This window comes from Polistes dominula, unplaced genomic scaffold (assembly GCF_049000335.1).
Source record: "Polistes dominula isolate Pdom_NZ unplaced genomic scaffold, Pdom_raw_medaka contig_19, whole genome shotgun sequence".
Taxonomy (NCBI): Eukaryota; Metazoa; Arthropoda; class Insecta; order Hymenoptera; family Vespidae; genus Polistes; species Polistes dominula.
In genome coordinates, this window is record NW_028301058.1 from 923,798 (window position 1) to 939,024 (window position 15,227).

Genomic DNA, 15,227 nt, shown 5'->3' on the forward strand with positions numbered 1-15,227 from the left:
ACACACGCTCACTCACTCATGTGTATATATATATATTATATGTATATGTATGTATATATACCATATTTATGTAGATACATTATATACACATACATATGTATATATATATATAAAAAAATGATGTTCGTTGGCGCGGCGTATTATTTTTTTTTTTTTTTTTTTTAATTTTTCTCTTTCGGTGTTTTTTTTCTCTCACAAAACTCATTGAAAACGTTTATTGTAAAATATCCATTTTTTTTTTTTTTAAATTTTTTTAAATTTATTTTTCTTGAGTTTAAGCTGAGACTTTTTTTTTTGCACCATTTCTCTTCTCTGCGCTCTGTTTATTTAAAAAAAAAAAATAATCATCGTAATTATAGTTTTTTTTCAACGTATAAATAATTATACAAAAATGTTTAAAAAAAAAAAACGAACTGATAAGATTCAAAGCGAGTTCAATAAAAAAAAAAAAAAAAAAAAAAAAAAAAAAAAAAAAAAATTTCGAATCGTTCGTCTTTTCGTACCGTGGATTCAGAAAAAAAATCATTGAAAAAAAAACACATTTGTATTAGAAACGTAATCATTTATTATAATTAACTTCAACCAAAAAAAAAGAACCTTTTTCTCTCCTTCAATTTTAATAAAAAAAAAAAAAATTCTTTTTTTTTTTTAATTAAAAAAAAAAAATAAAAAAAAATCATATTTTCTTATTGATGAATCTTATAAGGACACATCAACGGTCCAAAAAAAAAAAAATCATGTGCGCCCCAACCAATATAAAAAAAAAAGCGTTGGTATGAAAAAAGAAAAAAAAAAGAAATAAACCATTAACAACAACAACAACAACATCAATAATAATAATAATAATGAATTAATGCAACAATAATCATGTGTGACAAAACACATACACAATTTTCATTCACAATTTTGTAGCGTTGGCAGATGAATAATTGAAAAAGGAAAAAAAAACCAATTCCAAATTTCTTTTTTTTTTTTTTTTTTTTAAACCAATACTTAACAAAGTAAAAAAATAAATTAAAATAGCGTTTTATCATTTTTATCACACGTCATCGTCATTATTATAAAAAAGAAAAAAAAATTAAAAAAAAAACCAAAAAAAAAAAATTAAATAACATACTATTAACATTTGTAATTAATAATAATAATAATAATTAATATATGCCGCTTTGTTTTAAAAGAAAAAAAAAGAACAAAACAAAATGAAAAGAAAACAAAAAAAAAAACGAGGGAGAAAGAAAAAGAAAGAAAAAAAGAAAAAGCAAATTTTTTTTTTTTTTTACAATTGATAAAAAAAAGTAGTAGCATTATGTATAATAATAATTAATTAATTAATTAAATAATAATTAATTAATTAATTATTTAATTTAACTTCTTTAATTACCCCTGGTGGGTGGTTTTTTTTTCGATTTAATATTTCATAGATTAATTATTAATATATCTTGTAATCATTATTGATAACTATAAGTTAAACATTAACGTGTTAATTAATTTCTAATCATTGAAAAATAATTCCCTATATTTATATATATATATATATAGGGTGTTTGTCAAACGTTCAAATTGATCGATGTTGTTGCAACCTAAAATCCTCTTTTTCTATTTAAAAAAAAAAAACAAAAACAATTGTACCAATCATATTTTGTGTTTATAATTCATTCATTCGACTCGATTAATATGAACGCAAAAGAAAAAAAATATTAAAAAAAAAAAAAAAAAAAAAGAAAGAAAACACGTCAATTTTTTTCTTAAAAATCAAACTCTATTGACCAATGGCAAATGCAACCCTCCCCCCCAAAAAAAAAAATATTTGCAATTGTGTTTTGTTGCCAATGGAGTCTGAATGAAAGAGTGAGAGTGCGAGAGAGAGAGAGAGAGATGATTCAAAATAAAAATAAAAATAAAAAAAAATAAAAATCGTTTTGCATGTAAAGAAGAGAAGAAGAAGAAGAAGAAGAAGAAGAGGAAGAGGATGAGGAGGAGGATATTTTAGAAATTTTAGTTTGTAGTTATCAATATCTTAAATAAAATCAACTGATATTTTTTTCAAAATGGCTCCTGAGGTGTCTCCCTGCGGCTGGGCCAAAACAAACAAACAAACAAACAAAAAAAAGAAACCAAAAATCATGTGTCCACTCGAACATATTGTTTTTTTTTTTCCCCCCATTCAATCATGATCTATTTTTTATTAAACGTATTCTTAAACAATATTTTTATTATTTTATTATTATTATTATTATTATTGATCATTTAAAGATCAGTGAATTTAAAATTGCAATCCTGTTTTGAGTGTGTGTTCATCAGCCAACGGTAGATTATTCAACCAATTCTAAATCGTCTTTTGAGTGTATCATTTAAATATATATTTATATCACTGTGTATGTGTTATAATTGTAAATGTATATAATATTACATTTATAAATACACAACACACTAATGCACATACATAAAAAACAACGTGTGACACAAATGTACACTCAAAACAGACCACTACTACATCATATCACCGTGTATGTGTTATATTTGTAAATGTATATAATATTACATTTATAAATACACAATACAGAAAAAACACATTGCGTGACTGTGTGACTGTGTGACACACAAATGTACATTCAAAACAGACCACTACTACATCATATCACCGTGTATGTGTTATATTTGTAAATGTATATAACATTACATTTATAAATACACAATACATTAATAATACACATACATATAAAAACATACTGTGTTACTACTGTGTGACTGTGTGACACACAAATGTACACTCAAAAAACAGACACAACAACACCATATCACCACGAGAGCGGGTATGTATTTTTAATTGCGTTCCAAAATTCTATCATTCCTAGACATTTTTATTTGTTCTCGAATTAATTGTGTGTTTTGCGAAATCAATTAACACTTTGACTGCCATGTGGGTTATTTATGAGACCAGTTACAGGGTTTTCCTAAGACACCACAGTGGTGTCATTGATGACCACAGTCGTATGAACCTTTTATAATTGTAAAAAATACTAAATGAACATTGAAAGTTAATAGAAAACGACTAAGAGGTTCTCCTGAGACTTTTACAATTGTAAAAAATAGTCAATGAAAATTGAAAGTTAATATAAACTGGCTACGGGGTTCTCCTGTGACACCACAGTGGTGTCATTGGTGACCACAGTCGTATGAAACTTTTATAATTGTAAAAAATATTAAATGAACATTGAAAGTTAAAATAAACTGACTAAGAGGTTCTTTTGAGACTTTTACAATTGTAAAAAATAGTCAATGAAAATTGAAAGTTAATATAAACTGGCTACGGGGTTCTCCTGTGACACCACAGTGATGTCATTGGTGACCACAGTCGTATGAACCTTTTATAATTGTAAAAAATACTAAATGAACATTGAAAGTTAATAGAAAACGACTAAGAGGTTCTCCTGAGACTTTTACAATTGTAAAAAATAGTCAATGAAAATTGAAAGTTAATATAAACTGGCTACGGGGTTCTCCTGTGACACCACAGTGGTGTCATTGGTGACCACAGTCGTATGAAACTTTTATAATTGTAAAAAATACTAAATGAACATTGAAAGTTAAAATAAACTGGCTACGAGGTTCTTTTGAGACTTTTACAATTGTAAAAAATAATAAATGAAAATTGAAAGTTGGAAACTTGCTACGGGGTCCTCCTGTGACACCACAGTGGTGTCATTGGTGACCAGTCGTATGAACCTTTAATAATTGTAAAAAATACTAAATGAACATTGAAAGTTAATAGAAACCGACTACGAGGTTCTCCTGAAACTTTTACAATTGTAAAAAATAATAAATAAAAATTGATAGTTATAAACTGGCTACGGGGTTCTCCTGTGACATCACAGTGGTGTCATTGATGACCACAGTCGTATGAACTCCTTTTACAATTGTAAAAAAAACTGAATTAAAATAGATAGTGTATTTGAATTATGATTGATATTAGAGAAGATACTTTGAAGTAAAAAGAGTGTTCTATTGAACAATTACAATTGTTTTATTATTGTTTTGCAATAATATTCTTTGAATAATAAAAATAATACTATGGCGTCTTGGGTAAAACATGATTTTGGTGTGGCAGTTAAAGGGTTAAGAAAATAATTATTATTACTAATATTATTACTACTATTACTATCACCACTACCATCATCATTCGTGTGTGTTGAGAGTCCTTCTGTAGCGTATATTATTATTATTATAAAGAACTATGATGTTTGATTTGTATAACACAATTTAGTAGTCACTCGTGATTGGAATTTATAATAACTTGAAGTAGCTAATGAATGAAAAAAAAAAGAAGAAGATAATAAAGTTAAATGCTGATTTTGAAAATATTATTGCAAAAGAGATAGAGAAACAGAGAGAGAGAGAGAGAGAGAGAGAGAGAGAGAGAAAGAGTCAAAAGAAAAGGTGAAAAAAAAGGTGTGTGCTGTGTGCAACGCCAAAGTAAATGCGGTGCTTAAACAAAAAACACAAAAAAAAAAAAATGAAACAAAGAGTGGAGGAGGGTATAAAAATGTTTATTCTACGTGCGGTTACGTTACTAAAATTTATTATAAATTATTATAAATTATTATACTTATTATTATTATTATTATTATTATTTTCTAATGTAAGAAACTCTTTAAATCTTTCTTTCATTCGTTGGTGTGTGTGTGTGTGTGTGTGTCTGTTGTGTACTTCTGTTTGTGTATTTGTATCTGATGCAATTTAAATATTAGATCATCAAAGAATTCTTTTTGTTTTTTTTTTTTTTTTTAATTAAATCAGAGTGATATTTTATTAATAATTATTAATAGAAATAATTTGATTTGAATTGTTTATTATAATATTCGTTGTATTGTGTTTCTTTTAAATTTTTAATTATGCATTTTTGCATTCAACTATAAACACAACGTAACCGTTCGTTTTCTCAACAACAAAAAAGTATAAAACAACAGAGAAAAAAAATGAACACCAAAAAAATGCTGAGTAGTAATCGAAGAAGAAGAAAAAGAAGAAGAAGAAGAAATTGCAAAAATAATAATAATAATAATAATTATAATATTAATGCAAATAAATAAACAAACACACAAAAAAAAATGATAAAGAGGATACCCCAAGTGAACCCTCGTGCTTGTAAAAAATTGATGATGATGATGAAGAAGAAGAAGAAGAAAAAGACACAAAGTAATAAAAAAAAAAAAAAAAAGAAAAATGAAAAAGCCCAACCCCCCACCCTTCAAAAAAGATAACCTAACAAATAAAAATAGTAAAGCAAAGTTAAAGAAAAAAATTGTTTCAATTGATTGCAAAAAAAAAAAAAGAATTAAAATGCATGTGTTAACAGTGAATATGAAAGTTAAGATAAAAAAAATTGAAAAAAAAAAAAAAAAAACAACCAAGAAATAATAAACAAACAAACAATAAGCATAATACAATATGTGTGTGCATAATAATAATATAATAATAATAATAATAATTAATAATAATTAATAATAATACTCTAAAAAAAAGATGGTGTCGTCTACCTTGTTTCAAAAATAAAAATGAGTCAAATTTAAATTCTAAAAATCTGTGGGCAGGTTAAAATTAACAAAAAAAAAAAAAAAAAAAAAAAAAAATTAGGCCAGGTAAAAATTAGGTCATCGAGAAACAAAATTGGAGATATGCGTTAGCCACCATAAAGAAACATCAAATATCGAGTTACAATGATTATGATGATGATGATGATGATGATGATGATGATGTGTGCGTGTGTGTGTTAATAAAAAACAAATTGATATAAAAAAAAGGGGTTTATTTATTATCATCATCAAAAGCGATTAAAGTAAAACAAAGAAAATAGAAAAAGCAAGCAAGCAAGCAAGCAGAGCAGAGCGCAAATAAAAAAAAAAAAAAATGCTAAAAAACACTCGTCGGATGAATATTTGTTTTAATTTAATGTCGCAAACAAAAAAAAAAAATTATAATAATAATAAAGGGGTGTGTACGTGTGTGTGTGTGTGTGTGTTGTTAAATTAAATACGAACGTTCAAATGATCATAAACACAGCTAAAGAAAAAGAAAAACAAAAAAAAAAAAAATAGAAAAAAGAAAAAAATTACACGCAAATTTATGTCGCGTATTATATTCCATCTTAAATAGAAATAAAAAAAAAAAAAAACAAACAAAAGGCAGAAAAAGAATACAACACAAAAATACGCAAAAGTAAACAATTATAATTATTATTAATATATAAATAAATAAATAATTATTATGAAGATGATCATAAATTAAATTACGACAAAGAATTGATTTTCAATTGAACAAAAATGCAAAGTTTTTTCTTCTTTTCTTATTATTTTTTATTCTTCAATGCAAATGAATAATAATAATAATAACACTAATAATAATATTAATAAAAGTAAACTACAAAGTTGTTTATTGTACAAGAAAATTCAATGTTTCAATCTTTGTCGTATTTTATTCTGGAAAAAGAAAAATAATAAAAAAAAAAATAAAAAAAACATACAACTCAACAACCGAATGAAATCACCGTATGATGAGTGAAATTAAAAGCAGAAAATAATGTAATAATAATAATAATAATTCAAAAGAGAAATAAGAATAAAGAAGAAGAAGAGGGTTGAAAGAAGAGGGTTGAAAGAAGTGAAGAAAATTAAAAAACAAAAATAAACAAAAAAAAAAATAAAAGGGGTATCACGATGTGACTGGGTCAATTAAGTTTTCAAGTTCAGTTTCTTTGCGAGATATGAAAAAAAGAAGAAAAAGAAACAAAAAAATAGTAATAACAACAACAACAACAACAACAATTAATAATAAATAAATAAATAAAAAAAAAAAAAACAACAAAGATATGAGATAATTACGATTAAAAAAAAAAAAAAAAAAAAGAAAATGAGAAAAGAAAAAATAAAAATAAGGAAGAACAACAAATGGGGACAAGAAACCAAAAAAAAAAAAAAAGAAAATAAATTAATGATGTGTTAAACTGGTAAATGTGTGTTAAATGCAGGAAAAGGGGGTGAGTCGAGTTGGTCAAAGTTATAATAATTATAAATAAATAAATAAATAAATAAATAAATAAATAAATAAATGAATAAATGAAAAAGAAAGAATTCGTGATACCAATTACAATGAGAGGAGGCGTTCATCATTCTAATTGAAAAATAAATAAATAAATAAATAAAAAACAAGTACTGTGGAATGTGTGTTAACCTAAAAAAAAAAAAAAAAATGAGATGACAACTTGAATAAAAAAAAAAACAAAAAAAAAGATGGAAGCAAAAAAAGGAGAATATTTTCGACGGGTGCGAGGTGGGCGTCGCTTTTTAAACAACAACAACATTATAACAACATTATAACAACAATTAATTACACAACAACAATTAACAACAACAACAACAACGTCTCCTTTAAAGAAAAAAAAAATAAAAAATAAAAAAAAAAATAACAAAAAAGATAAAAAACGTCCGTCGACTGCCCCAAAAATGAATTTTGTACCGAAACGCGATACTCTAAAAAAAAAAAAATACTAATTTCATATACGGAATTTAATTTTTTCACGGATAAAAAAAAAATAAAAAATAAAACATGTGCATTGTAAGAAAATAAATCTACCAAAAAAATCGTAAAATTACCAAGCGTACAAAAAAATGAAAAAAAAAAAAAAAAATAAAAAAATAAAAAAAAAGTAAAAAAGAAAAAAAAAAGAAAAAAAAAGAAAAAAAAAAAGAAAAAAAAACTTGTTATACCATTTATTTTCCACCCCCCTATTTCACATTTCCTATGGTGGAGAAATTTCTTGTTTCTCTGCATTTGTCCCTTTATACAATCCCTAATATTTATTATTATTAATATTATTATTATTATTATTATTTTTGAATCAACAAAAATTTGGAAATAAATTGTAGGTTATGTTAAATATATTCTTTTATATCTTTCACATTTTTTATAATTTTTGTTGTTGCTATTGTAATTATTTTCAGGGGATTGGATTTCTTTTTTTTTTTTATATTTTTATTACAGTTTGCACTTTTGTTTATAATAAAGAAATAGATAATAATAATAATATTTAAAATTAATTTAAATCATGTTCATTTTTATTTCCAATAATTGTTTGTGTGATAATTAAAATGTTAACATGTTACACTTAAACATATAATATAAATAAATGTTTCTCTTTTGTATTTTTTTTTCTTCGTGTGTTTATCTTCTTTTTTTTTTCTTTACAAATAATTTTATACAAATAAATATATAATATAATATAAAATCTGATGATGAATGAAATATACATTTTGTTTAAAAAATTTATAAATGAATCAACATTTTTTTTTTATTTCTAATTATTATCATGCATAAAATAAATTCGATAACGTGACATCAAAAAAAAAAAAAAAAAAAAAGAAGGAAAAATAAACCCAAAAAGTAATTGTTTAATAATCGTATAAATAATAAAAACAATTGTCAAAACCATAACCAAAATAAAAAAAAGACAAAAAATAAAAATGGCGTTAAAGGTAATAAAACATTTGTACGAAAATATATTTCAAACCAAATAAAATAAAATAAAATAAAATAGTAATAAAATAAAATAAAATAAAATAGTAATAAAATAAAATAAAATAAAATAAAATAAAATAGTAATAAAAAAAAAAAATAATAAAAAATAAGAGTGAATTTTTCACGCATCCTCTTACTACTACTACTAAAATCAAAAAAAAAAAAAAAGACTAAAATTTTGTTTTTCCCCGGCTGATGCATCCATCACTTTCAATATTTAATTATTTTCAAAAAAAAAAAAAAAAAGAAAGAAAAAGAAAAGTATCTATAATAAATATCCAAAATATATCAATAATAAAATAACCCCCCCCCCCAAAATAAAATTGTTTACAATCATTAAAATAAATAATATAATTTTTTTTTTTTGGAAATTAACGTAAAAATTTGAATTGCGGGGGGGGGTGAAAGAAAAGAAAAAGAAAAAGAAAAAGAAAATGAAGAAGATAAAATGGACACAAAATTAATTTTAATCTTCTTTCTCAGATTGCTTTTCTCCTTCCTCCTGAATTTGTACTTTTTTCTTTCCTTTTCTCTTTTCTCTTTTTCCCTCCTCCTCAGTTTGCTTTTGTCCTTCCTCCTCAGTTTGCTTTTGTCCTTCCTCCATCTCCCTCTCCATTTCTTCAGCTTTTTCCAATTCCAAAATGGCTTCTGGTACCGGATACGAATCTTTCTTTTCCTTTATTGGTTTAGGTTGTGGAAATTTATAATTATTACCAAAAAAACCGTACAATTTGCACAACACTATTTGCGCTTTGATCGTTAAATAGTGCGGTTGTATTGCAATTTCATAAAATTCTTCAATATTTTTTAATAAAATTCCTATCGCTCGTATTATTTCATTTGTTTCCGATAAATTTAGTGCCTCATTAAACGAATCCTCGATCAAATGCAACGTGGTCAAAACATCATACATGTCGACCTTTTTACGGCACATATTACAAAACATCAATTTTTCCTGTATTTTATCCATAAAATGTGTTTTGTAACATCCCCAGGTTTTACATCTGTAATATAATAAACAAAACAAAACAAAAAATTGAGTCAATTTTTTTTTATCAATCATCCGTTTGAAAATATATATGTATGAGCCATTTTATTTTGAAAATAACCTAACTCCATTTTCCAAAAAAAAAAAAAAAAATAATCAAGTTGGCTACTGTAATAGTTTCATTTTGACATCATCAAATTCAGATTTATATACTCAAGCAATTTGTTTATAAATATATTTCAAACAAATCATGATGATTTTGTAAGAAGACAATTTCTCGATTAATGGAATCATGTAAATGTTTATTTTGAAAGTAACCTAACCTCATTTGTCAAGTATTATTTATCGATTGCACCTGATTATCGTACAACTTCATGTTATACATCATTAAAGTATTTGAAATTGCTTATATTCTGCGTAAATATGATAATGCAGATGAGTATTAAATTGTTTTGTAGGTTATGTAATAGTAAAAAATGTAGTAGAATCACATAAATTATGTTTCTGAAGTATTTGAAAGATATTTCAAATAAATTGAGTATTGTGTTTTTTTTTCAATTTGAATTATCTTCATTTATGTTGAATGAACTTAAATAAATCCTTTTCAAAATTTGATAAAAAATCAAATTATTGATTTGAGGTTAGAAAATGCATATTATTATTATTATTCACCTAATAATTGCTATTATTTTAACAGAAATTATAAATTGAACACCATCACGTACATTTAAGCAGTATAACCTCATTTTAATTGCATTGAAACACGTATAAATCTTTTTTTAATATTTTGATTTGCAACATAGGATGGAGTTTCTTTCAAAGTCCACTTTCAAAATATTGGGGAATCTCTGGCAGAGGGGGCGTGGCGTAGCAAAATTTGACCTATCTACTCTAATTTTGAATTTAGCCACCAGATAGCGTATGTATTCAAGTGCTAGAGATCCCATCACGTGACGTAGCAATTCGACCAATCTACTCTAATTTTGAATTTAGCCACCAGATAGCGTATGTATTCAAGTGCTAGAGATCCCATCACGTGACGTAGCAATTCGACCTATCTACTCTAATTTTAAATTTAGCCACCAGATAGCGTATTCGAGTGTAGTTAGTCTTACCTTATTTTTGTCAAGGAGTTGTTCATATATTTCCCCAATGGCCACATCTCTTCGCAAGGTTTACATTTACATTTAAACCAATATCTACCCAAAAGAGTTACTTGACGTTGAGTATAAGGATCACGCTCAAAGCAAGGACCATAAGAATCTGGAATCGATTCACCAGGTTGAAATGGTCTAGCAGCTCGTATAATTACACCTTTCTGAATGTTATATCTATAATAATAATAATAATAATAATAATAATAATAATAATAATAATTATTATTGGTTAATATTAAAATTCGGTTATTTTTTCATTTATTTATTTATTTATTTCATTTTTAACCCATTACCCAGCTTTACACAATGGCCCATTTTTTGGGAAAGCATTTTTGAATTATTTTTTATTTTGTTTTTTTTTTAAATGTAATTTAAATAATATTATATAAATTCTATTTTATTTTAAATTAATTAAAAAAAATATATATATAAAATTATTGTAAAAATAATTTTCAATTTGAATAACATTATACAGTTAATTTATTTATTTATTTTTTTTTGTGTATTTTTGTATTATAAAGGGGTAATGGGTTATATTGTTCTTGCTTGTTGTAACATTTTTTTTTTTGGCTAATGGTTACAAAACTTTTGTAAATCAACAAAATTTGATTTTGTAATACTTTTTTTTTTCGCTTTTTTATTTATTATTTTTCTATTTATTTATTTTTGTTGTTGTTGTTGTAGTGGTGGTTTTTTTTTTTTTACCTTGCCACAGCAGGAGCGCATTCGTGATTGAAAAGTCTAGCGGTTGGATAAATTGCAACTGCTGTAGTCACTATATGTCTACGTGGTAGAAATTCATTACCTGTGAACTTAGTTTCATAAACCATGTGACAATTGAATGGAATTGATTGCATAGTATTTAATATCAACGAAGCAACCTTTAATTCATCATCGTTTGGTACATCTGTAAAATCAAAATCAAAAACTAAATTAGAAATCTTTGATATGTGTGTGTGTGTGTGTGTGTGTGTGTGTGCACATCTAAGTGCGTGCGTGCGTGAGTGTGTGTGTGTTTTTTTTAATTACAATTATTTATTCTAATTTTAATATTTGAACACGTTGAGCGCCACGTCAGACATCGATGACTGACAGTAGACTTTTGGTTAAGGCCTCGTCAGTCACAAATGACTGACAACGTATGATATGATATTTCTTATTGGTGTGCGTGGCTCTGGCAGGGACTTATTTGAAAATAAGTGTGGCGCTCAACGTGTTAACACTAGATTTACGGATGTTTTGTTCAATATTTTTTAATGACTTACAAACATTGTTTAAATGAAAGATTTTGAATAGAGGGTAGGATTAATATTTAAATATATTTCATTAGGTAACTTAAGAACAACATGTATTTTAAAAAAAAATAATATGTAAGTTTTGTATATATGTATTAAAAAAATTGGAGATGAGTCAAATTGGCTCAGTTCGTAAATCTAGTGTTAATAATATAATTCAATAATATTTGATAATTGTTTGGTTTTTCATATGTTTTTATTTTTAATCCATTTTTCATGGGTTTCCCTTTTAGTCGGCTTTTACGACAAGCAGGGATTACTGGGGGGTATTCTTCCCCGCCACCCCCACGGGGTATGATATATTAATATTGTTTAATATTATAATTCATTGTGTAGTTAATTTTTATTATATTATTATATAACAATTAATTTCTATAATAATATTATTTATATAATAATAATAATAATAATAATAATAATAATAATAATAATAAAATTGTTTTTTCTATAATTATAAATATTTATTTAATTATAATATATAAAATATTATTAATAATATTATTAATAATTAAAACTAATTTTCTTCTTATTTATTTAAATTAATATAATAATATAAAATAATAAATATTATATTTAAATATTTTAAATAATAATAATAACAATAATAATAATAATAATTACCATCATCGCCAGAGGTTGTTTTAAAGAAATTAACTTTTTGTAAACATCTCAATAAAAATGCAGCTACCAATGTTCTAAAAAACAAATCAGTCGTCTCCTTTTGCGAACTATGATTAAATAATTCATACAATGTTGTATCGATTTTTTTCTCTGGCTCTTTTTCACTTTCCTTCAATGACATCGATGCCAAATTTTCACTCAAATTACTTGCCATATTACTACTTGCCATTTTTTTCCTAAGCCTCCTTTTTGCCGATTTACTTAATTTCTTTTCACCTCCATCTTTTTTATCATCAGTTTTATCATCTGTTTTATTAAGAGCATCATAAATTTTTAAACAATTATCTAAACCTTCTTTGGCGACACCCCTAAATGCTAAATAGCACGCTGTACTCATACCAGAACCTACACAATAACAAATTAAATGTCATATATATAAATTATGTGTCACGTTGTTTGTCCGCAATGGACTCCTAAACTACTGAACCGATTTTAATCAAATTCAACACATTGTGTGCAATTTGATCCTACTTGAAAGACAGGATAGTTTATAATAAACAAATAATTTGCAATATTATATTATTGTGTATCGGACTGATTGTGAGCCACAGCAAACGCGTGGCGGGACACCCCTATAGTATATTATATTAAAATATTATATTTAATGTATTATATTATATATTTATAATATTTAATTTCAATATAATACTAATTATTAATAAATTAACCCTGACGCAACCCTGACGCAACCCTACAATTATCCTACTTCAGATATTCTGCAGTCGTCTCATTCTCTCGAAACTTAGATTTTTCAAGGTTTCCACTTCTAACACGTGTGATCTGCCCACATGATATTTTTTTAAATAGGTGACAATAAAATTGCATTGACAAAAAAAATAACAACAACAACAACAAAAAAGAAAGAAAGAACGAAATTTATCCAACTTACCATCCATAAGATTCTGAAGTCTGCATTCATATTTGTGATACGTTGATAATGCAATATCCCTGCATTTTCTGCTACAAAAAGCTATGTCAAAACAATTCGGACAACCAAGCGGTGCAAATAATCTGAAGACAAAAATTATATCCCAATACATTTCCAATAAATTTTATATACATATACAGGGTGATCTGTAACTGGTGGAACAAGCGAAAACGGGCGGGCGGGGAGGCGGCGGGGGGGGGGTTGTGATTCATTCTACATAAGAAAATAAATGGAAATTATAGAGAAAAATAATTGTTCGTTTGATGATTTGTTTTCAAAAAAAAAAAAAAAAGAAAAAAAAAAAAAACCCCAACTTTGAATTTTCGCAAAGTACGCGTGCAACTTGCACTTGAGTTTTTGTTTTTGTTTTTGTTTTTTCTTCTTCTTCTTCTTTAAAATTGGACATTTACCTATCAAGACAGTGTGTACAATGATCACCATGAAAATTGTTTAAAAGATACCAGACTAAAGGTTCCTCAACAACCAAAACTTCACCAGTTCTAATTCTTTCTTTCGCATAAATTTCGTTTCCAGCCTGTTCCGTGTATCTAACGTCCAATTTAGCTGATGCATTTACCATTACTGGATGTCTCTCACCAATTATTTCTGGTAATTCACCTGTTAATGATAAACACAACAATTTCCTAATTTACGTTTCTTTCAAAATGTATTTCAATTAATGTTTGTTTAAAAACATCAATCAATCAATCAATGCAATAAAAAAAAATTCAATTTGACATATATATATAAATTTGTCAATTATTACTTTATTCATTTATTAATTATCCTTATATTAATCATACTTTAATAATAATAATAATAATAATAATAATAATAATGTTATTAAATATTCATCTTGTATCTAACAATTTAATACTTTTATTTTTATTATTATTTATTAAAAGAAAGAAAAAAAAAGATTGTTCAGAACTATAAAGAAATGTATTGTGTTAAAAAAAAAAAAAAAAAAAAAAATAAAGGGATCGTGGAATATATTTTCTGGACAATATATTGGTTTTCCTATTCCCTTTTGATATATTCTGCATAATGTTTGCATGCATGTATTTATAGATACATGGTAATATCGACAAGATCAAATCTTGAAGGGATCTATCTTTCACATCGGATTCCCATAACCCTTTTTTGTGTGTGTGTGTGTGTGTGTGTCCTTTCACAAAGAACTTCGATAATATTCTATTATTGAGCTGAGCTTTTCTTTTTTTTTCTAGTTTTTTATTCTTTTGTATTCTTTGTTTTTTTCTAATACAAACATCAATAAAATTCATTTGACTATATATTATATATATATATATATATATATATATATATATATATATATATATATATATATATTTAATTAGTTGCATCTTAGATTACATGATTATTTTATTTATTTAATTATTATAATATTTTAAGACATATATTTAATGACATTTAATTAACCTTTGTTTACCACACTTCGGTCCAAATGACCCAGACCTTTTTTTGCAACATGAGTGTCGTCATTTTTCTCAATTGTACTCAACTTTGATAATTTTGTTCAACATATTTAAATTTAATTTAAAGCTATAAAACCTATTATAGTCTTTTAAGTAAGTATTAAAGAA

At 25.3% G+C, this 15,227-nt stretch overlaps 1 protein-coding gene across 1 annotated transcript in view; it reads right to left on the reverse strand.

Annotated features, from left to right (window-relative positions):
• Window positions 1-231: 231 nt before the first annotated feature.
• The window catches only part of LOC107068866 (protein-lysine N-methyltransferase SMYD4), a 29,278-nt gene continuing 14,282 nt past the window's right edge, over window positions 232-15,227 (reverse strand). The window contains exons 4-9 of the mRNA XM_015325688.2: window positions 14,031-14,238; window positions 13,582-13,703; window positions 12,633-13,037; window positions 11,422-11,623; window positions 10,675-10,890; window positions 232-9,575 (exon numbers count right to left, since the gene is read on the reverse strand). Of these exons, the coding sequence (XP_015181174.2) occupies window positions 9,038-9,575; window positions 10,675-10,890; window positions 11,422-11,623; window positions 12,633-13,037; window positions 13,582-13,703; window positions 14,031-14,238 (1,691 nt within the window). The 3' untranslated portion in view covers window positions 232-9,037. The remainder of the gene's footprint in view (window positions 9,576-10,674; window positions 10,891-11,421; window positions 11,624-12,632; window positions 13,038-13,581; window positions 13,704-14,030; window positions 14,239-15,227) is intronic.